Source organism: Pongo pygmaeus, chromosome X (genome assembly GCF_028885625.2).
Source record: "Pongo pygmaeus isolate AG05252 chromosome X, NHGRI_mPonPyg2-v2.0_pri, whole genome shotgun sequence".
NCBI lineage: Eukaryota > Metazoa > Chordata > Mammalia > Primates > Hominidae > Pongo > Pongo pygmaeus.
Window position 1 is genome coordinate 124,499,407 of NC_072396.2, and position 22,130 is coordinate 124,521,536.

Genomic DNA, 22,130 nt, shown 5'->3' on the forward strand with positions numbered 1-22,130 from the left:
ATAAATAACTGATACATACTAAATATATTAAAAATCATTGAATTATACACATTAAGTGGGTGAATTGTATGGGATGTGAATTATATCTCAATAAAGCTATTAAACAACATTAGGAGTGAGAGGAAGAGGGGGAAGAAGGGAGCCATTTTAGCTCATGCTGCCATCAAAATCTACTGCAGGCTTCTTAGCCACTAGGCCTATGTTGCCATGGAGACTGCCTCAGAGTGAATACTGTTTGTCAAATGGGGATAATAATGCCTGCCCTATATATATCACAGGATTACTGTGGGTCTCAAATAAGGTAATAGATGTGAAGTCACATTGAAAAGCTAAATGCACTACACAAAAACAAGGAATTATTGTTATTAAGATGGCTTCTGTTGAATACAAAATAGTATGCATACTATGATTGACTGCAACTATGCTACAAAAATAGGTGTATACTCAGCAGCTAATATGCAAAAACAATAAAAATTGTCAAGTCAGGGTGGTAGAATTATGGATGTTTAAAGTTACTGATGTGTCACTTGACTTTATAAGACGAAAAAGATGATGAAAAAGATGGCTGATCTCAGCTAAAATCAGAAGGGATGGATCTGGTAGAGGGGCCTACATTTATATTCCTGGTCCTGAAAGAAAATCAGGCAAAGGGCCTTTCTCTGGCATTCCTTGTTTTTCCCCTTGCCCAGGAATTGTTTCTTCAGATGCCATTTCATAGACTGTTTGGGTGAGAGCATTGACCATAAGTCATGTGGCTTCTTGGTGCTCTCTCTCTACCCCGTTACCCCCAACACTAGTTCTAAGCAATTCCCCTGACCCTTTGCCTTCTCAAATCTTACCCACATGTCAAAGGCCTAGCTCCAGCCCTACCACCACTGAATGCCTTCTCTGACCTCTGGAATCCAAGATAAGCCACTATGGCACTTGGAGTTTGTTCCCCCAGCTTAGACCTCATTCTCTAGATGTCCGTGTGTCCATTGGTGTCTTCACCTTGACTGCCAACTCCTTGAGAAATGGGACTGTGTCTTCTCCCTCTCATGTAACCCTCATGGCACTAAGCAAAGGACTGAACATCGAGCACACATTCAGTGGGGCCTTGTTGTATTTCATGTTTACTTTAACTCAGGACAAAAAAGTACTCACAATGTGTCTGGCAGCAAAGACCCCGTCAACTATGGCACAACAAAAAGCCGCAATCACACCAAAGCTGATAAACACGATAGAAGCCACCAGCTGTAGGGGGGAATAAAACAAAAGTCTGTTAGCCTTCCACACTTGCTGCCTCTGGGGACCAGGCGATCCCCAAGACACTTCCAGCCAAAGCAGAACTCTAGCCTACCACCGCATGGGAATGCTCTTTTTGGTCATGCAGGATGAGTGGAAGGGAGGTAGGCAGGGGAGGCAGAGAATGGGCAACTGAAGCAATTTTTACATTTTCAGGGAAAGCTAAGAAATTCACTCTGTGAGCACCAAATGCAGAGGAGGCTTGCTGGTATCTAGCATGCTGTCCATGAAGGAATTTGACTGCACGGCCCTTCCATCCTTGGACTCAGAAATAATGTTGGACTTTTGACATTAGGTAGTTCAATCCTCTATTTTATTTATGTAGAAATGGAGGCACAGTGAGGGGAAGTGGTGTGCCCAGGGTCTCCATCTAGTCTGTGGAAAAGCCTGGTGCCCACCAACTCCTAATCCAGTGTTCTTTTTACCCCCTCACACTGCTACTTGATGCTATAGTGGGCACTGATGAAGGCAATGATGATTCCGAGGTCCTGCAAAACTCTACATGACCTTCTGCAACACTGAAGAAACAGGACATTCAACTTAAGACTTACAGGTCAAGGACATTTTACAAAGGATTGAAGTCTCTGAATTAACTTTGTATGATACATATTTTTTAAATTTTTAAATTTTTTTAGAGACAGGTCTCCCATGTTGCCTAGAGTGGTCTCAAACTCCTGAGAACAGCAATCCTGCCTCAGCCTCCCAAAGTGCTGGAATTACAAGTGTGAGCCACCATGCACAGCCAGTATGGTACATATAAAAACTTTCAAGTAAGACAAATGTTTGCTAGAACCAGGCTACCCTATTCTCTAATTGTGTTAGATAACAGAAATTTTCCTAATAATTTGTCTACTATTACAAAGATGTTACTACAACCCCATGTGGGGGAAAATAGGAATTTCAAGGCTTTTCCAGGGGCAGGGATAGATGCTACCTGAGCTCACCGCCTGCCTGTGTTGACCCTCAGAACTAGATGGAATCAGCATTTTTTTCTGATGTATTTGGAAGAAAAGAGGAGGAGATCACATGGCATCAAGCTGCTCTCCAGGGAGAAGGAGAAAATCAAAATCAAGGCCACCCCAGGCGCAGTGGATCATGCCTGTAATCCCAGTACTTTGGGAGGCTGGGGTGGGTGGATCACTTGAGGTCAGGAGCTCAAGACCAGCCTGGCCAACATGGTAAAACCTCATCTCTACTAAAAATACAAAAAATTAGCCAGGCATGGTGATGTGCACCTGTAATCCCAGCTACTCGGGAGGCTGAGGCAGGAGAGTGGCTTGAACCTGGGATGCGGAGGTTGCAGTGAGCCGAGATCGTGCCACTCCACTCCAGCCTGGGCGACAGAGCAAGACTCCATCTTGAAAAAAAAAAAAAAATCAAGGCCACCCTAGGGTTCTCCCACCTCAACAGGCTAGGAGGAAATACTTATCTCCTTTGGGAGTTGTTCAGAAACCTCTCTCCATAATTCTCACTTTATAGTGTTACAGAGAATTGGTAAATAATGTATGAACAATGTCATGAAATTGACATTATTAGCTATGCCATGATCAGCTCTACAATTAAAATTCCCCCATTATTTTGAATAATTTAAGCCTAAAGTGCAAACACAACTGGCAAGGAGGCAGTCCAGGTGAAATGGAAGAAAAAAACTATAAGAACTCCCTTGAGGGTGATTCCCCACATCGCTGGGGGAAAACATATGGTTAGAGTTCTCTGTCCCTGGAGCTATTACGTTATCTGATTAAACTTGCTGTGAAATGACCCCATTGTCAAAGTTTCAGTGCCACAGAGACTATACAGGGGGAGCCCAATCACCATCTGACCACTCACCAGGCATCTTGATTTACAACTCTATAAAAAATATGCTTGCAATTCAGTCTATATCTTCTACCCTTACCCTTGAGGCAGCCTTTTCAGATTGAACCAGGAAAGTACAACAGCTTGCCCTTGTGGGCCCCTGTTAAGACATAGAAGCTTCACCTTCTGTTATATGCTTGTCCTTCCTTTCAATCTTACAACATGCTTAGCTTTGAACTATGGGTAATGGAGATACTTTAGGATGGCTTTATAATTTTATTTTATCTTTTTTTTTTTTGTGCCACAAGTACATTTGCTCATGAAATCAAAGTCTGCTATATTGTAATCTCCTAAAAGGCAGGAACTCTCTGTGAAAACTTGTCCAAAAGATTATGTATCAGAGAGGAAGATGTGAGGGCCACCAATAATCCAGGGCTGTAGTAACAGAAATGTAAGCAAAAACATTCCAGGTGAGGACCATAGCCTGATTGGATAGGTTGGAGCACTCCTTTGGGAGTAAGGAGGAAAGCAAAGGGCAAGATCCAGAATATTCTATCCCTTTGGCATAAGGAATCTAGCTAGGCCAGTAAGGGAGCATCAAGTAAGATGAGAACCAATCCCATATCACAGGGTCACAGTAAAACACATTCCCTAGAGGTTTAGGAGAAAAAGCAAAGTAGCGGTTCCTTTTATGACCAAATCATGCAAACTTAAGAAATGTGTTACTTATCCACATAAATGTTGTGCTTTTTTAGAGGAAGAACTTGACTCTACAAGGGATGAAAACTTACCATCTGCCTTTTGTTCTCAATAAGGTTTGATCCGATGATTCCAAGGAACGATCCAAAGCCGAGCTGCAAAGCAATATGGCATACATAGTATGTGGGATGACAGTCAGGCTGACCACACTATCATTCCAGCCCCTTCATATGATTCAGGATAAAAGAAAAAACTGGGGTATTGGTGCTAAAGCCACATGCAGCTGTTGCTTACACAAATACAGCATGTACAATAAAAGTATTTTTCCCACCATTTGCCAGTTTTCCCTTGTAGCTATGAATCATACCTAAGAAGAAACTCATGTGCCCAAAAACTAAAAGTAAAGGTCAACCATAGCTTTCAGAGCCTGCCTATTTCAACTGCAATATCTATTACCTAGCATGTGACTGGTGAGTCAGTAAGAGACATATAATGACGAAAAGCACACATTATATTTTTATCTTTATCTTTTTTTGAAAAAGACCTTCGACTTTGATGTATAGATCACAAAATAAAGGTTTGCAAAAGCAATTTTGATGCATCTGGCATACCAATCCAACTCAGGAAGTACTTTAGAAATCAGGAAGCACCTTAACCCACACTAAAAAAATTTTTAAAAAATCTTTTTTTTTTGAAAGCCTGTATTTGTGGTTGACCCACTGCAATTTATGTTAGCACTTATTCACCTCTTCTTCCATCCCTGCTTCATTTATGCACAGAAAGCATTCATTAAAGGGTGAACAGAAATGGCAGTGTAAAACCCTAAAAACAATTTTCCTGTCTAAGTGGCTGGGATTATGGCTTGGTATAACAGATCTCATTGCCCTCTCAGCTCTGCCATTAGAGGACTGAGTCTGCCGCTCTTAGATGAAAATGATCACTAACTGATAGCTGTTGATGGGGATGAAAGTGGAAGAAGTAAAAAGTGGTGAGAACGGACCAATAAATCTTAACACAAGTTCAGTGATGAAGTTACTTTTCTCTTTAGCCTCACTAATGGTCTGGGTTTCCATCTGCAGCCTTACTTTGGCTCACAGGGACATCTATTTCAATTTGAGACCCCCAAGCCTTGCACCTAGGTTTGGGAATCTAACAGACCCAAGGGCTGGGCAGGAGCTTGGTAGGGCAGTGTAGGGGGACTGGGTGGTTGTCTCAGACCCCAAGAATGAGAGAATGAATGGAAGGAATGAATGTAAATCTCCAGGACTCCTTGTGCAGGGCCACTCAGACAGCAATGTCTCTTGGGAAATAGATGCTGCAGTGCATGAGGGTAATATCCAAGACTCTACTGAGAACATCCTCATTCAACAGTCAAGCAATGCCTGTCTCCCACCTGGTCTTATTTTGGATATAATTAAAATATGTTGCCATAAAATATACGGATTAAAACTTAGTTATCACACTAGCCTGGCTTCCAACCCCAGCTCTTCCACGTCTGTGTAACCTTGAACAAACTGATTAAGCTCTCTAAACCTCAATTTCCTTATATTGTAAAAATAGGAACCACAGTAGTGACTACCTTATAGGGCTTTTGTGAGAATTAACCAGGATGATACATTCAAAGAAATTTGCACAGCGCCTGGTACACAGTAAGTACTCAGTAAATATTACTTTGTTCTAGTGATTATTATTATTATTTTTACAGCCATTTAACTTTTGAACCACTCTAACCTGACTTGAGCTGGAAAATCCTATAATTATGTGCTCTATTTCGTGCTACGAGAATTTCCTTGTTCTATCTTGTCTCTCCCTCTGATGTGTTCCACGGCTTCTAATTTTAGGAGAAAATCCATGAATAGTCTGTGCTTTTGGCACTCTGGGCCACTTGTGGAGTTGAGAGAAATTTGGAGGCAGCTTATTACGGGAAAAATAAGTCCTTTTACTTAACAATTCATCAGCTTCCAAAGGTATTCGCAGAATGTCTCCTGAATCGTGATAGCAGTCTTTGTCCTAAGACACGAAGCAAAGACACTCCCTATTCCTCATATTCTCTCATGGCAAATAACTCTCTGATGGCAGTGACCAGAAGAGGTGGGTGAAAGTCTTGTGGAATTGTCTGGAAAGACAAGGCACTCCAGAACTGGAAATCCCAGGCCAGCCAGTTACTTCATCTAGTTATCTCCCCTTCTCCTCTATTCTATTCTATTCTATTCCACTCCAATGCATTCAGTTTTCTGACGTTCACTACTAGCTTTATGTCAGATGAATAAGCAGACGTGGCTACTGTCCTCCAAGAGCTCAAGGTCTAGTAAGGGAGAGACAGACTGGGTTAAGGACCACAGACCAGGTAAAAACAAAGTGCTATAGGAGCAGGGAATAATTCATGCAGCCAGGAATATAATATATTCCTGGCTCTGCTACTTATAAACTCTGTGCCCTTGGCCCAATTCCTTAACCACTCTGTGCTTTGGTTTCGTCATCTATAAAATGGGAATCATAATAGAGCCTGCCATACAGGGTTGCTTTGAGGATTATATGAGATGAAGTATGTAGTGTGATTTGCATAAGGTAGGCTGCTAAATAAATGGTAGTGCTAAGGTTTCATAGAGGAGGAGACCTTTTTATATGGGCTCAAAAGATGGATTAGAGCTCAGCAGGCAGGGAACTAATATGTATTGAGTCATGGCTGGAAGAATTCACTTACCTGGATGACAGGTTAATGAACTCACCAGTGTTGCTAAAACAATCTTCCATTTCAAAAGCATTTTAAGTCAAAGAAGCACTTGCCCCCTAGTTTGGTCACAGGAATACTATGGAGTTTGGTGGAGTTCATATCATTCCCATTTGATAGACAGGAAAATGAAGGCATGGATAATTGTAAAGATGTATGCCCTCTTATGGCAAGTTAATGGTAGGTCTGGGACTAGCCCTCGGGTCCCCTAAATAACAGCTTGCGTTCTTTCAGCCACACCTCGCTGTGTTTGTGGCCTGTGTTAGTAGAATAGTGACCTCCAAGCAACAAGGACTTCATTGCTGCCCCCTAGAGAAGAAGTTCTCTGCAAGGATGGAGTGATAAGTCTTATTTGCAGAAGAGCTGAGGGGTTGAAAATAAAGAAGGGAAAACCAACAGTTTCCTTAAAATGGACAGCTGCTTCTAAACAATTGCTTGCTCCTCTGAGACCTCAGAAAGGTAAGCTCTGTGGTCTCCCCTCAAGAGCTTCATGGAATCATGTAATGTTCAGACCTTTGGACCTCCATCTTGATTCCCCATTACCTGAACAAATAACTAGTTTGCTTTGTTTTGGCTGTCCTCCACTTGTGGAAAAAAAAAAGACAGATGATTAGATATCAAAGTCAGATTCAAGGGCTTTTTTGAGGCTGGACTCTTGTCACCTATGCCTATTCCCATTCACTGTCCCAGACATCTAGGACAAAGGCTAAAAAAATTAGTCATTAGGTAAATATTAATTGGACATCTACTCTGGCCGGCAGTGTGTTCGATTTGTAATTTGGAGGCCAGGAGGTGGGATGGGGTATGATCAAGACCACTCAGGCTAAAGGAGCTCATACTACAATTAGGTAAACCAGTCCACGATCCCTTTTCATAATCCTGAAATCCACAAAGCTCTTAAAATCAAAAGTTACATTTTTTCTTGAATGTAACTAACTTGGTGGCAAAACCTGATCTTGAACTGATGTGAGGTTATATTATCATCTTTATCTCACTTAGTGTAAAAATCCATGTTTTATTATAGAAACATGAGGTACTTGATTATGGGATGCTTCTCAAGGCTCTACTTGGTTGTTAGATAATATGTGGTATATGTACTGTATAATTTTTCTAAAATAAGAAGTCTAAATTCTGAATCCCATCTGACTCAAGGGTTCAGAGAAGGGATTGAGGACCTATATAAACAAAGCTAAATGAGAATATAGCCCAATAGATGCCACAAAGCAGGACATAAGTGTTTTCCAGCAACCATGAATAGGAGGAATCTATGGTAGGGAGTTCAAAGATGTAGACACCACTGTAGACCTCAGTATTTGAGAAATGTTTCTGCTGTGTTTTTAAGTTGGGATAGAACAGAGCACCTGGAGAGAGAGAGAGAGAGAGAGAGAGAGAGAGAGAGCAGGGAGGATATTCCAGGCGTGAGGAAAAAATGTTATGATGGCCCCAAGGCAGAAAAGCTCAAGTCGTGTTCAGAGGACTGTGAATTGACAATTTTGGCAAAAGAGAAGTAATGAAAGACTTGGCTGAGGGCATCTATGGAGAGCTCTGAATGACATGCCAAGGAAGCAACAGGGAGCCAATGAAGGTGAGAACCTTGTGGTATTATAAAAGTCTTATCCAGCAAATCAAGATTCAAATGTATGTATTTATTTAGAGACAGTATCTCACTCTGTCACCCAGTCTGGAATTCAGTGGTGCAAACAAGGCTCACTCTAGCCTCGAACTCCTGGGCTCAGGCAATCCTCCTGCCTAAACTTCCTGAGTAGCTGGGACTACAGGCCTGAGCCACTGTGCCTAGCTAATTCTTAATTTTTTTATAGAGACAAAGTTTTGCTATGTTGCCCAGGGTGGAGAGAAGTGGTGTGATCCTAGCTCATTGCAGCCAGCCTCAACCTCCTGGGCTCAAGGAACCCCCTTGCCTCAGCCTCCTAAGTAGCTGGGACTACAGGTGTGCACCACCACACCTGGCTAATTTTAAAATTTCTTATAGAGATGGGAATCTCACTTTGTTGCCCAGACTGGTCTCAAATGCCTGGCCTCAAATGATCTTCCTGCCTCGGCCTCCCAAAGTGATGGGATTACAGGCATGAGCCACTGTACCCAGCCCAGGTGCCATTTTAAAAATGTACTTAGTAAGTTAGGGACTTATATTTTAGAATGAACTTAGATTTTAGAAACATTTTCAAACACGAGGTAGAAACTTTTTCACCTCTTGTTGAAAATCTTTCTGCCTAATTCACTATTTACTACAAAATCCCACTATCCAGAGCTCCTTATGTTTTCTGAGCATTCATGTTAATCAAAATTTCTTTGGACTTTTCAAAGGAGTCTTTACATGTGAATCTGAGGCCACACTGACCTAAAGAAGGTTTCTGGGATACTGATTGTTTTGAATGATCCCTGTTGTCCCCATCTCCTAATATCCCACAGTAACTCTGAAATGATTTTCAATTAACTGACTCTCCTACCCACTCCCTGGGAAAGGGGGCAGAAATTCTTGCTCTCTTTCCTGAAAGAAGACTCAGGCTAGTATGGGCCCTAATAGTATCAATACAGCAGCTGAGGAGAGGGTGCAAGAATGAAAGGCTTGTCTCACTATCCAGGGGACCAACTCCATCTTGTGGGTTGCTTGGGAAACACATTTAGAGGCCTCTTTTTCCTGCATCTAAGGTAAGAGGAGGTGTACCGGGAAGCAGCAACCACCCTCCCCTGTCTCTTTCAGCTTCAGGCAACAAATGAAGCTCTTGGGTTTTTAGGCCTTCAGAGTAGAAAGCTCATCTGAACCCTCCTGAAATAAAATGCCTTGAGTATTTGAGGATAGTAAAATTCTTAATCCAGTTTGTCTTTCTTTGTTGGTGTTCGGTTTTTGTTTTTGTTTTGTTTTGTTTTTGAGACAGGGCCTCGCTCTGTCACCCAGGCTGGAGTGAAGTGGCGCGATCTCAGCTCACTGCAACTTCCATCTCCTAGGCTCAAGCGATCCTTCCACCTTAACCTCTCACGTAACTGGGACTACACAGGCTCATGCCACAGGGCCAGGCTAATTTTTTTTTTTTTTTTTTTTTTTTTTTTTTTGTAGAGATGGGGTTTTGTCATGTTGTCTAGGCTGGTCTCAAACTCCTGGGCTCAAGCGATCTGCCTGCTTCTGCCTCTCAAAATGCTGGGATTACAAGTGTGAGCCACCGCACCTGGCCGTTTTTAGTTTTTAAATTTTATTTATTTATTTATTTGAGACAGTCTTGCTTTGTGGCCCAGGCTGGAGCCCAGTGGGGTGGGTGATCATGGTTCACTGCAGCCTTAACCTCCTGGGCTCAAGAGATCCTCTTACCTCATCCTGTTGAGTAGCTGGGACCAGAGGCATGCACCACCATACTTGGCTAACTTTTTATATATATACTTTTTGTAGAGATGGCGTCTCACCATGTTGCCCGGGCTGGTCTTGAACTCTTGGCCTCAAGCTATCCTCCCACCTCAGCCTCCCTAAGTGCTGTGATTACAAGCATGTGCCACCATGCCCAGCCTGGTTTTAGTTTTTTTAAAACTTTACAGTTCAGCCTGTACAGACTAGCACATCTTTACAGAGGCATGTGTGTGTATGTCTCTTAGAATGATGATACCACATGCTAGCTCAGGTAGAGTAGCTAACATGCCATGATAATGCACCTCACTGTACAAAGATATCTCATTTGGCAAAATAAAGATGCTCCCGAAAAGCTTCACGTGACTTAGAATTATGCAAATTGAGTTATATTTTAAGTACCTGAGATCACAATATTTAAATGATTTGTATGGTAAGTCTTCTTTTAATCTAATAACTTCTCCCTAATTTGTCTGTTTTGAAAATTTCAATTCTCATGGATTGTTAACACATTTAATCAGAGTCTAAAACAGCAGAGTTCTAAATAAGCTGAAACTTTTTCACAGTTCTATACATTAGTAATTGATATTTAAAGTGACCACTTTGACAATGCAGAATCTCCAGGTGACACATTATGATCCTTCTGGTTTTATTGCTAAGCATATATTACTGTGTGTTAATTCTCCAGGTGGTTGCTAGTCCACCTGAATTAGACTCCCCCACCCCCCACGGATTCTTTCCCCTCAGGTGGATTCAACATTTATTACTTTTTCAATCAAAGGTTGTTTATGAAAAGAAAATTCAGATTGCCAGGGCCCATGCAGACCAACTGAATCAGAATCTTTTGGGCTAGGGAGTAGAGATCTGCATTTTTTACAGGTTCACAAGGTCATTCTTATTCACATCAGAGTGGGGAAACCACTGGTTTGGAGTTTCTATAGTAACTTCCTAATAACCAAGCTATTCAATTAGTGAAAGTACCCCATTTCCAGACAAATCTGGATTCTCAGGCGTTTACTGTTTCTGAGGTATGAGTCGTAATTGTATTTGTTACAACGTGATCTGACCTATAAACTCAAATGAATTTTTCTGCTATTCAACCTGCTATCTTTTCCCCTTTATTTTATGTAATTAAAATGCATTTTAAAGAAGCAATCTCCAGGAACTATGAGAGCACATTTTTAAAGGTTAAATCATGGGGGCACAGTGTCCGTTAGGGATGGCTTTCCTATTAACACTTCCATATTAGCTCTTAGTGAACCACTCACATGCAAACACACGCCCCCACTGCTTCAACTTCTAGTGCTAGCTGAACATCAGGTACTTGAATAACAGCAATCAGGCACCCTCCTTCCTTTGTTAACGTATTCCAACCTAGCCACCCACAGTAAGATATTCCACAGAGAAGGTTCACAGCCACTGTTTATGAATAGGAGTTCGTACTCTTAAATAACATGGAAAATACCTTCCCCTCACTCACAGAGACTCTGAATCTTGGCTTCAGCATTTGCTCATCAGTCAGAAATATTTTACTAATGCAGCTACCTGAAATACACAAAGTCACGCAGACCCTATGAATTGCTTTTCCAAGCCACCGAAATGCTATCTTATCCCCTCCGTTCCTCCCCGCACACCCACCCCCCAACCCCCTGCCGGCTTTGCTTGTGTTTAAAAATAAAACCCAATTCTGCTGACGACTGGTTTTCTTGCCTCACCACAGGAAGTGGGCTGGGTGAGTTCTCACATCACATGTTTAACACAGGGCACCAAACAGTGTCTGTGGGTCACCTGCCCTCAGCTGGGAGGAGCCCTGCCTGCCCTGGAGCTGTGGAGGCACTTCCCCCAGCAGCCTTCAGCTCCAGGAAGGCATAGCCTGCAGCCCACTTTAGGTCCCAGCTTCTCAAGAGCTATTGAGGAGGCTGACTGTGGAATGAAATCAGTGACCTAGGCAACAGGCTCCAGGCTTGGTCACTTATAGCTCTGGCTTGTCCAAGGCATCATCTTTAATTTCTCCTCTCACTTTGCTTCTCTCTCCAATCCCCACCTCTCTCTCTCTCTCATTTCATTTCGAAGAGAAATGAAACAAAACAACAACAAAAAATACATCTGACCTCTTTGCTGTACTAAAATACTTCTTATCTGAACTGTCCTAAACTTCCTTCTGCTCTCTAGCAATTGAGGAGCCATTTAATTGATATTTAAAATATGATCTCAACTCTAGAGTTAGGTTTTTGGGTTCAACAGCAGTGTATGTAGACTCACATGAGGTTTTGGTTTTTCTAATGCAACTAGTTTAGCAGTCTCCAAAGGGAACTGCATGCACCTTAGGGTAGATAAAACAATCCACTGGAATACGGCTGTTTCCTATTTATTGTTTATCTAAAATAATAAGAAATAAACCAAACATTACTAATATTTAATAAACAGACTGTCACTGGCACCGTCTGTCTGTGTGAATGTCAGGTGATCAGGTGAGCTATCCTTCTGGAGGAGGGCAAGTTCCAAGCAGCAAAGGGTTGATGGTGGGGCATTTTATGTGTGCCTGGATTGTGTTGTCCAATTTTAACTAAACTAGTCTCAACAAAATGGATAAGAGGCTTGAAAAGATTCCTCTTGAGAAACCAGAAGTTGAAGATGACCCTAATAATGTAAGCAAACGTAAGCAACAAGAAAATGGCAGAGTTTAATACTTCTAACTCCCAGGGTAGATTTTTGGCAGCCAAATTGTGAGACTGACATTTAAAAACATGACTCCAATGACAATCTAATCATATGGGATAAGAAGGCAGCCAAAAATATTCACAATTATCTAGTGGACCATTTGAAACAAGGATTTAAAGCCACTGTCTTTAATGACAAGCTTCACACTCCACTGTCTTTAATGACAAGCTTCACACTAAGTGCATATTATCTGGTGATATTTTAGTTTGTGTTCACATGAAGATATTAAAAGTTATTGTATACTTATTTTTATCTAATTTTTTGAATGTTCATTTTTATATAAGTTTTATGAACATGTATATATATAATTTATAAGTGAATAAATATACATGTTTTAGGAATATATCTTCCACAGCTTTTTCTGATAGGAGTGCAGGATCACTTTGGAGATCAGTGCTGTTGGTCAGAGTGTCAAGCTGCCAGGATCCTCAGATTTCAGGTAAGATCAGATGACCTCTATTATATATGGGAATGCAGATGCCCGGAGAGAAAGGACCTTAGCCTAAGGTTAACACTGCTGGTAACATCTCCTAAACCAGAAACCTGAGGTATTAAAGAGTGAGATGACTTGCTCAGGATCACACTGTTAGATAGGGATGGTGCTGAATTCTTCTGATTCTCAGTCCAGTGCTCTTCTTAGCGGGCCCAGAGTTGCCTCTCTACATAAATATAGAGAGATGATATAAAGGAGGAAATCTGAGCAAACACTAGACACTCAAACAGAATTGAAAACTGTCAGAGCAGAGCCAGAATTTCTGTAGACAGCAAGCTACTGCGACCTACCTGTGCCTTCTATACTTACAATAACTCCGGGGTAATAACCTCCTACAGTCACATTCTGGGTCCTGGTGGTTGCAGCAAGGCCCACTGTGAGAATTAACACGGACACAATAAGCAAAGTCACGGTGACATAGATGGAGTTTCGTTTCCTCCGATTGAATGCTCCTGAAAGCACAGAGAGAAATTAAAATTGCTCATTTCAGCTGGGGAAAGGATTGACTTAAAGAAAAAAACACTAAGAAGGTTTTCCTTTCCTATTCCTACTGGTAACTGAAGTTATCTTTGGTGGTGACGGTTGTGGGGTTGTGGGGAAGGGATAGAGCATTATTTTTTGTAGTCAACAGGTGCCACTCTTATAATAAAAAATGTATTTCCAATTTGAAAATAAACAACAGAAGAAATTTCACCAGTTACATAAAAACAAAACGAATTTTTGTGCTCCTGGCACTCTATAAGAGATGTGTCATAACTACTTAGTAGAGTGGTTTTTTAGACCAAATTAGAAGGCATATGATAAATGGGAAGTGTGTGTGTGTGTGTGTGTGTGAGGGGGGGGGTATTAAATGAAAACATTTTAAAGCTAATATCCAACTAAAAAGATTTTTTTTTCATAAGCTAGAGATATGAAATTTCATTTTCAGTGTAAATATCACAGCCAAGCCAAGTTACTGGGATTTTTTTTTTCATTTATTTCTGACATTTGCCACCTCATGTATAAACTTTAAAATGGTGTATTGGCAAGATTTGTCACATAACAAATGTGTGTAATAAAGTGAGTGTTTGGAGGGCATTAGTCCACAAAGATATGTATCGGGGGAGTTAGGTGGGGAGGATTATAACTTATACACATTTAGGCTTATGTGAGGGTGACATAAATATAAATGATGAGAAACCCATTCTCCCACTCAGGGCTTGTCAGACATGATAGTGCAAACCAATATTTTTTTTGAAAACAGGATTATTAAGTCAGATAGAAAAATGGTATCTAGGCTCACTTTTTAATTTATTTTTTTTTTAAAGGAACCGAGCACTGTTCCACACTCTGCAGGGATTTCTCAGGCATAGGGAGAGGGCCTTAAACAGGAAATAACCAGGGGAGAGTTACTACCTAGGAGTTCTCAAAAAAAAAAAAAAAATTAGCAAATGAGAAGAGTCTAGCTCTCTAGTGGAGGTATGGAGCATGAGGAGGATGAAGCAGTGAGGAGCCTTGACGGAGTCACCCACCCACGTGGCTTGACTGTCATTTATGGCCCTAAAGAGATCACTTGAGTCTGTCCATAAGACCCCGTCATTCTGGGAAACCTCACTGCAGCCTCAGGAAACAGTTGTTGAGAGAAGCCATGCAGACTGCTCCATGGGGAGGGAGGGGAGAGGGAATGGAGGAAGGGGGAGGAGGTCAAGGAAACGAAGCGAGACCCAGGAGGCAAGGTGGTGGTGAGACAGGAGGGGTTGTGGCTGGCCTTGCAGCCCCCTGCAGATATCCCCTCCTGTATGGAAGAAAAGCACTGGGAGTATCACCCAGGCTTAGCCCCACCATCCATCTTGTCTTCCCCAGTACGGTCCCTGCTGAAGTCTCCAAGGGAGGTGGGAGGGGCTGGCGGTCTCCCCTGACGTCAGCTTCGAAAATGAGGGATGTGACTCATCAGGATCATTTCTAATATGGGACTATTCTAAGACTATTTTTCACTGAAATGTAGAAGTGGTTTGAACGCTTATAGGCATCTACAATGCTAAAGCACCATGTCTCACCCTGGGGAAGAGGTAAGAAGAGTTGGCAAATGAGACTCCTCTTTAAAGAGACCTGAGTCCAGCCTCCATGGGACAAAAACATAAAGGCCCACTAGGGACACCTGTAACATCGGGGCCCTTTCATGACAGGGCTATTAGGGATGCAAATGGGAGCTGACTAATGGTAAACACAGGAGCAAAGCCGGGAGCTCTGGACTGCGTGGTACTGGGAAAGGAATAGTAGAGGGGTGGGGGAAGGCCAGGATTTATTTCTTCTGTTTACCTGAAGTTTAGTTATCCTTCCTCTTGATTTTGAGGGACCCTAAATTAGTCTCTAAACCAGAGTGCCTAAGCTTATTTGATGAGAGATACTTCTCAGTGAATCTGTGAGTTGGTTCTACAGAGGGGTTCTAACATAAACTTACCAACATCGCCTCCCATTCTTGTCTTCCCTTCTCTTTTGTCACTCACACAATCTCTAGCCCTCTCCTGCCCCAAATTGGCAAAAGAGAGTGACGGAACATTTGGATACACCACGGATATCTTTGTGACATGGAAGTGTCTCAACACCTTACCCAGAAAACATGTAACTTTACAGACTAAATTGGAGAAGTGTGTGTGCATGCATGGCCTTTTTAATTTTTGTTTGTTTGTTTGTTTCATTTGCCTGCTCCTTCCCCACCAGCTGGCCTTTAATCTTATTCACAGCTCTAGGGTCTTCTTTGCAAATATCACTTTAACTTTTAAAAGCGCAGGAAGAGCCAGGTCAGAAAAGTGACTCAGCAAACCACATAGTGTCATTTGAAAATCTTTTTTCCTGCTTTAGAACCTGAATTGAAAATTCAGTCACTTGAGCAACCCAGGCAAAGATCCCACAGCCCCACAGGGGCCTTGACTCCAGATAGGATTTGCTTTGGATAAAATTCCTAAGAAAACTCTCTGATCACCAGGTCGAATATCTAATCTCTGTCCCCTCACGAGCGTCCTTCCCTGTCACCACTTATTTTATATTATAAGGACCATAATTGTGTAACATGAAATTATTTCTAGTTGCACTTGGGGAATTGACTGTTTTAAGGAACCCCCCCCCCCCTCAGGGTGACTCGGTTTGAAAATGAAGAATCACCCCTCAATTTATCTTTAGTGTCAATTTGACTCAATAAAATTCACATCTACTTAGAGCAAGATATATCCATTTTCTGAAGGTGTGGCCCAGGCTCCTAAAAGGCAGTTTATTGTGTCTGCTTAGGACATTTTCCTGGTGGTTGTTTTATTTCAGAAGGGAGAAGTACAGCCCTGTTCTTATTCTGGTACAATGTGGGGCTTGCCTTAGATGTTTCTGTAAACACAGGACCATCTTATTCTGATTTTGTTTAGTAAAGTGACACATAAAAAAACTCAGGCACCATGATGTACTTAAATAAAGCAGCAGGTATATGAAAATCATGCCTATTACGATTTATACCTAGTGTTTGATACCTAATAAACAATCGGTACTTGTTGAATAAACAAGAGGCAACATCTCAGAATTGTTTCCCTTTTAATCAAGAAGGATGTGGGAGGAATTGTGTGAATAAATATGGGCTATTCTCATATAATTGATTTTTTAATGTAGGGTACACCTGAGGGTTCCCTCAAATTAAAAGCCTTCTGGCTAACTAGTGTGAAAACTACAATATCTCTCACTACTCTGTCTCCTTGGCATCCAGTATATTTCTGCTTAAACAACAACCACCTCTGCAACCAACAGCAGTGAGAGAGTCTGAAATCTTTTCATTGGCCTTGCCTGCCCCCCCTCAGCAGCCTCCCTGCAGAACTACTGCAGCCCTCCCTCTCTGCAGTGCCCCACCTCCACCCCAGATTCCTGATGACCAGGATGCTTAGCTCTAGAAGCACCCAATTATTTGCTGTCTCCACCCTTCCAAAAACAACCAGATTTTCTCTCATCCGGGTTTTCCCCCTGGTCAGAGCCCCCATCTGCATTGCGGACTTTGAATCTGGGTGCCTGCCTTCCTTCGAAACATGCTCAAAATTCCCCTCCTCCAAGAAGTTTTTCTTGATCAAAATTAATCACTTATTCATGTCCCTAAATTCCCAGGTACCTTACTCAATAAGTATATTAATTGTAACTGGTACCATTACAATTGTAACCGTGGGTCTGGTCCACAACCCATATGATATCTGCCAGTCCCAGGATTATGTATCTGAGGGAACCAAGATGTGAGTTGCTAGAAGGTAGGATGCTGTCTCTGTTACTTTGTTTTACCTTGCACACGTTCTTGATTATCCTCTCCCAAGAGAGTAGATAAGGTGTATAATCTTTATTGGGCACAGTAAAGTTGGGAACCCAGTATCCTGTCCTGTACACGGTGTTGTTGATGCCTGGCTAGTTCTCTGGGTTGATCTTTTGAACCGATTAGGATTTGCTTACCTGAGTCAGCTTTGCCACACAGGGTGGGTCCCTGGATATCCCAGCCTTGAGTATCCCTAGAAACAGGTGGCTGCCCACACAAGGGCCTCAAGACCCTGCCAATCTCCCAAACATTTCCTTGAAGGCGCTGAATTCCATCCCTCCCCACTTTAGACAGTTCTCTGAATGGAGAACATCCGAAGCCGCCGGAGAATTACAAATGTGTTATTTGGGAGGAAGGAATGCCCTACTGTAGTAGAGGTGCCTTTGCGCCTGGGGGCAGTGTTGCCAAAAGGGAGAAGGGGGTTGCTGGGAGAGGATGGGGGGACGCTGGAGTCAAATTACCATCTTCTTAATTGCCAAGCGCCTGCTCCACTCTGAGCCTTGGACGAACTGCTCTATTCCCAGGCAGCCAGCAAGCGTAGAGTGCAGGCACCTTGGTGCAGTGTGTCTGTGTGTTTTAAATTTTATTGTTTTGGTTGCGGTTGTGTCTTGACAATAAAGGGAATCCCCTCAGAAATGCTGCCCTTGGAGGCTGAAACACTAACCTACCTACGCACTGTCCTCTTCCCCCCACGCAAGGGAAGGTGGTGTTGCCAGAGCTAAGTGGGAGTAGCTCCTAAGTAGCCTAGACACTGATTCAGGCCCGGACTGTGCGGGACCAGGGCCAGGGAACTCCGGGGAGACTCCCCTGTCCAAACTGTGGAAACCCAGCGTTACCACGCGACTCAGGAATTTGCTAGTGCCGTCGGTCTGCGGACTTTAAAAAGTGGAATGCGTGGCGCCGGCTCCGCTTCTATCTGGGATTTATGATTCCTTTCCCGCAGTGTGGAGACTGGGCTGGGCGAAGCCCACTCAGCTGTTTGTTGCGCAGACCTTTCGAGAAACACAAGATCGCTGAGGGCCCCTGGGAGCCCAAGAAAGAAAGCTCTTCATCTTGTTCCCCAACCCTCAGAGCAGTGCGCCAAGTAGCAACTCTTTAAGCCCTGGACCACCAACCAGCCCACTCCCCGAAGGCAGACGGGCCCGGGGCGTTGTGGCTTGATTTGCAGGTGGTTAGGTGGTTGTCGTCCGCAGCGGGAATGGACGCTGCGGAACCCTAGCACTCTTCCACTCAGCCCTCCCTCGCGAAGCGCAACAGCTTGGCGTCGGGGAGCCAGGGCTGCGTTGTTGGCGCCACAGCTGGCCAAGGTAAGGAGTGCATTCCCACCTCTCTGTCTCTCTCTCTCTCGCTCGCGCTGTGGCTCTCTCTAGCTCTCTCGCGCTCTCTCTCTCTCCCTCTCCCTCTGTATGTGTGTGCGCGTGGTGTGTGTGTTGGAGAAAGAGTGCGCGCGCGCAAGCTGGGAGTAAGGGGGAGTCTGGTACTGCTGGGCTCTGGATTCGGGCCAAGTCCTTGGCCTCATTTGTACCCCGTTGTAAATAACTACGCCCTTAAAAATGAAAAAGTAAATTCTTATACTGAATATGCAAAACCATTGAGGATACGGATCTTTCCACCATCCAGGAGATAACACTTTCTGGGGCCCCTCCGGTGAACGAGTTTTGTTGACACTGAGTCTTCTGCGGGCAGTAGGGAGATTATATAGGGGGTTCGATCTTCTCCCTGCCCCCTCCACTCGAGATGTTCCCGCAAATTCATCGGAGAAGACCTGAGCAGACTGATGGCAGGAACTGCGGGACAGAGGGATTTTGCAGAATGTAAAGTATGTTGGAAAGAGAGAATTCGATTTGATTGAAGTGTATCCGAGGCGAATTTTAAAAGATTAGGTGGGATCATGATTTTACAATCCCCTCCCGCTCTCCAGGGCTCCAAATTAATTTCTCCGCCCAGTGAAATCATAGGGCTTGGGAAGGTGCCTAACAGCTGAGGGGGACTGGGTTTGTTTTTTGTTTGTAACTACCAAAAAGCAGCTTCGAGGGGCAGTCAAGTTGGTGCCCGAAGGTAGCTGTCCCCTAGTTTCTATAAGGAAATGAGTCGAAGGGTGCCCCTCCCCCTCCATTCCGCCCTGCGAGGAAAAGCGCGACTTCAGAAGATGCGCGGGCTCGCGCTGGATGTTTCTTTCTCGCGCTCTCACTCCTGCCCCTTGCTCCCTTTTCACACTCATGCACATTCCGTGCATTTGGAGCAGAGTAACAATCAAATTCAAAGAATGTTGATCCCGCCGCTGCAGAGGGCAGGGCTGGGCTGTCTTGAGTGATTCCTCAGGAATTCCCCTCCTCTCATCCTCCCCTTTCTTCTCACCCCCGCCCATCCCCCAGAGTTGCGCAACCCGCCCCCCCCCGCCAATCAGCGAGGTGCAAGTCAGGCCCCCTCCCAACTGCATCTCTAAATTTCAGGGCAGCTTCAAGAGAGTTGGGAGGGGGCGAGGACCCTGCTTCTTCTAATTGTCGTTAGTCGTGAGCTCCTAGAAGTGACCAGGACTTTGCAAAGAGGGAGTGTCGAATGGAAAGCGAAGGCGCAGGTTGCAGGAAAGTGTTTTGATCCTCAGATTGCTGGGATTTACCACCGACTGCAAGTCTGTAGACACACGCACACAAACAGGCACACACCCGCACTCCAGGGCAGAGATACTCCGACGCAAGCTTGGCGTTCCGATCTCCGCACGTCGCTCCCGCTGCAGCCAGGCCGCTCCCCTGGGACTCTGGTCCACCACCCAGACGCTGGGGCGCGAAGACCACCCCACCCATGCCCCGTTTCCCGCTCTCTGGCTTTTGGGGCAGCCGGGGCGTTCACAGTCCAGAGGCCAGCGCACTCAACCCCTGCTGCCGCCGCCCGAAGGAAGGGCCGCTAGACTTACCCATGGAATCGGGCAGGGACATGTCGCTGGACCGCTGCTGAGTCAGGGACTGATGCATGGTGAAAACTGCCCGGTTGCCCCAGTCCCCGAAGCTGCTTCAAGCGCCCCCGGCTCTGGGCGCCCCGCAGAGCATCCTACTCCGCGGTTACCTCTCTCGGTCCCTCTGAGAGCTGAGAGAGACTGCCTCTGGTTGCGAGCTGCAGCCCAAGTGCCGCCTCCCCCTCCCTTCCACTCTTCTCCCTCCCTCCTCTTCTGCCTCCCTCTGCTCTGGGAGGCAGCAGCATTGACGGTCCGTGCAGCTGCGTGCGCTTGCGCAAGACCCCCCCTCCTCCCTCCCCCTCAGTCTCCCCATCCTAGTTATCCACCTCCCAGCCTTCCAAGCCAGACAGGGAGCAGTTTTAGCCCCTTGGGGCCAGGGCTGCGCAGAGAAAGAGTGGGAGGCTTCAGTCTGAAGCCAACCAACCTTCTCTGTAGTTGGACAGGGTCTTGGGTAATTATCCTGTTCTAGGATTTATAACTGGGGGGGGGTCAGAGTCAGAGGTTCAGAGCTGAGGAACACACACACACACACACACACACACACACACACACACACACACTTGAGCAGGTCTGGTCTTAGTGCTTCCAGAATGACATAATGGAGCTGGAGATGATCCAGAGAAGGGCCACTCTATAATCAAAGGGATGGGGTGTGTGTGTGTGGAGGGGGGGTGGGGGGGTGGTGGCTGACATATGAAGATAGATTAAACGAACGCAGACTCTTTAGTCTAGAACGATGAAGGCTGGGAAGTGATGTGACCAGAGTGTATAAAATTATGCAGAGACGGAGAGAGGGAGCACAGCCTTATTCACCAGATCTGAGAATTCTAGAACCAACAGCCCCCAATCTTTAGCTAGAAAATTCAGCTAAAGTATGACTCTGCACCAGAACCCCAGTTTGTACTGTTCAAGTGCTTTTATATCAAGGATCTCATTTTATCATCATAGCAGCCATGCAAGGGAGGAAGAGGAGTTATCAATAACCCCATTATGCAGAGGAGGAAACTGAATCTCAGAGAAGGGAAGAAAATGTCCTGTGCCCACTCAGCTAGTAAGTGGCAGAAGTGAGAGCTAGAACCTAGATCTGTTGGACTCCAAGGTGAGTGTTCTTGCTGTGGCGCCTGAAAAGAACTATTATTCTCTATAGCAAATGGAAAACCTAAGGAATTCATTAGCTCCAAAAGATGCAGCAAGATGAAAATGCAAGTAGCTTTGGAAAGAGTGAAAGTAAAGTCATGGCTGACAGATCCACTGTGGATTACTAAGGGAAACTGGGGATGAGGTGGGAATGTCACTGATCTGGGAAGACAGCCAAGTACTTCTCAAACCTATCCTTTTGGACCCCATTAGGATTTTGGGCTTGAAAGCACCTTGTGGTTGGACCAAAAGGTGGTTCGAATGTTCTCAAAACAACTGCAGAACAGGATGAGGCCTCCTTGGAGTGCCCCCAAGACATCTGTCTGGTGGCCAGGGGAGGTGGAGGGTGAGGAAGCGGGTAGCAGTGGACTCCACCTCCCTCTGGAAACAGCCCTGGAAGCCTAACATAGCTAAGAGAATATACCTGTTTGGAGGTGCCCATTCTGTCCCATTGAGGAGCTCCCAAGCTCTGCTTGCCAGGTCTCCTTCCAACCACCTCCTTCTGATGGTTGCTGCAATCCTTTCTCCATGTCCCCCTAAAAACCCAAACCAAATAAAGTATAAAACTATTCTAAGAGTCAATGGGATGAAGAAGAGTACTTGGCTCTTTCCAGATCTGCCTTGCTAATCTACTGTAAAGCTTTGTTTTTC

The 22,130-nt window shown here is 44.3% G+C and overlaps 1 protein-coding gene across 2 annotated transcripts in view; it reads right to left on the reverse strand.

The window, feature by feature from the left end:
- TMEM255A (transmembrane protein 255A) overlaps window positions 1-20,596 on the reverse strand; it is a 52,122-nt gene extending 31,526 nt beyond the window's left edge. Inside the window, exons 1-4 of one of the 2 annotated variants that reach the window (XM_054472216.2) lie at window positions 20,304-20,596; window positions 13,390-13,532; window positions 3,873-3,935; window positions 1,144-1,233 (exon numbers count right to left, since the gene is read on the reverse strand). In XM_054472216.2, coding sequence (XP_054328191.1) covers window positions 1,144-1,233; window positions 3,873-3,935; window positions 13,390-13,532; window positions 20,304-20,361 — 354 coding nt within the window. In that variant the 5' untranslated portion in view covers window positions 20,362-20,596. The remainder of the gene's footprint in view (window positions 1-1,143; window positions 1,234-3,872; window positions 3,936-13,389; window positions 13,533-20,303) is intronic. The other variant, XM_054472215.2, reaches the window with a different exon arrangement.
- Window positions 20,597-22,130: the final 1,534 nt, after the last annotated feature.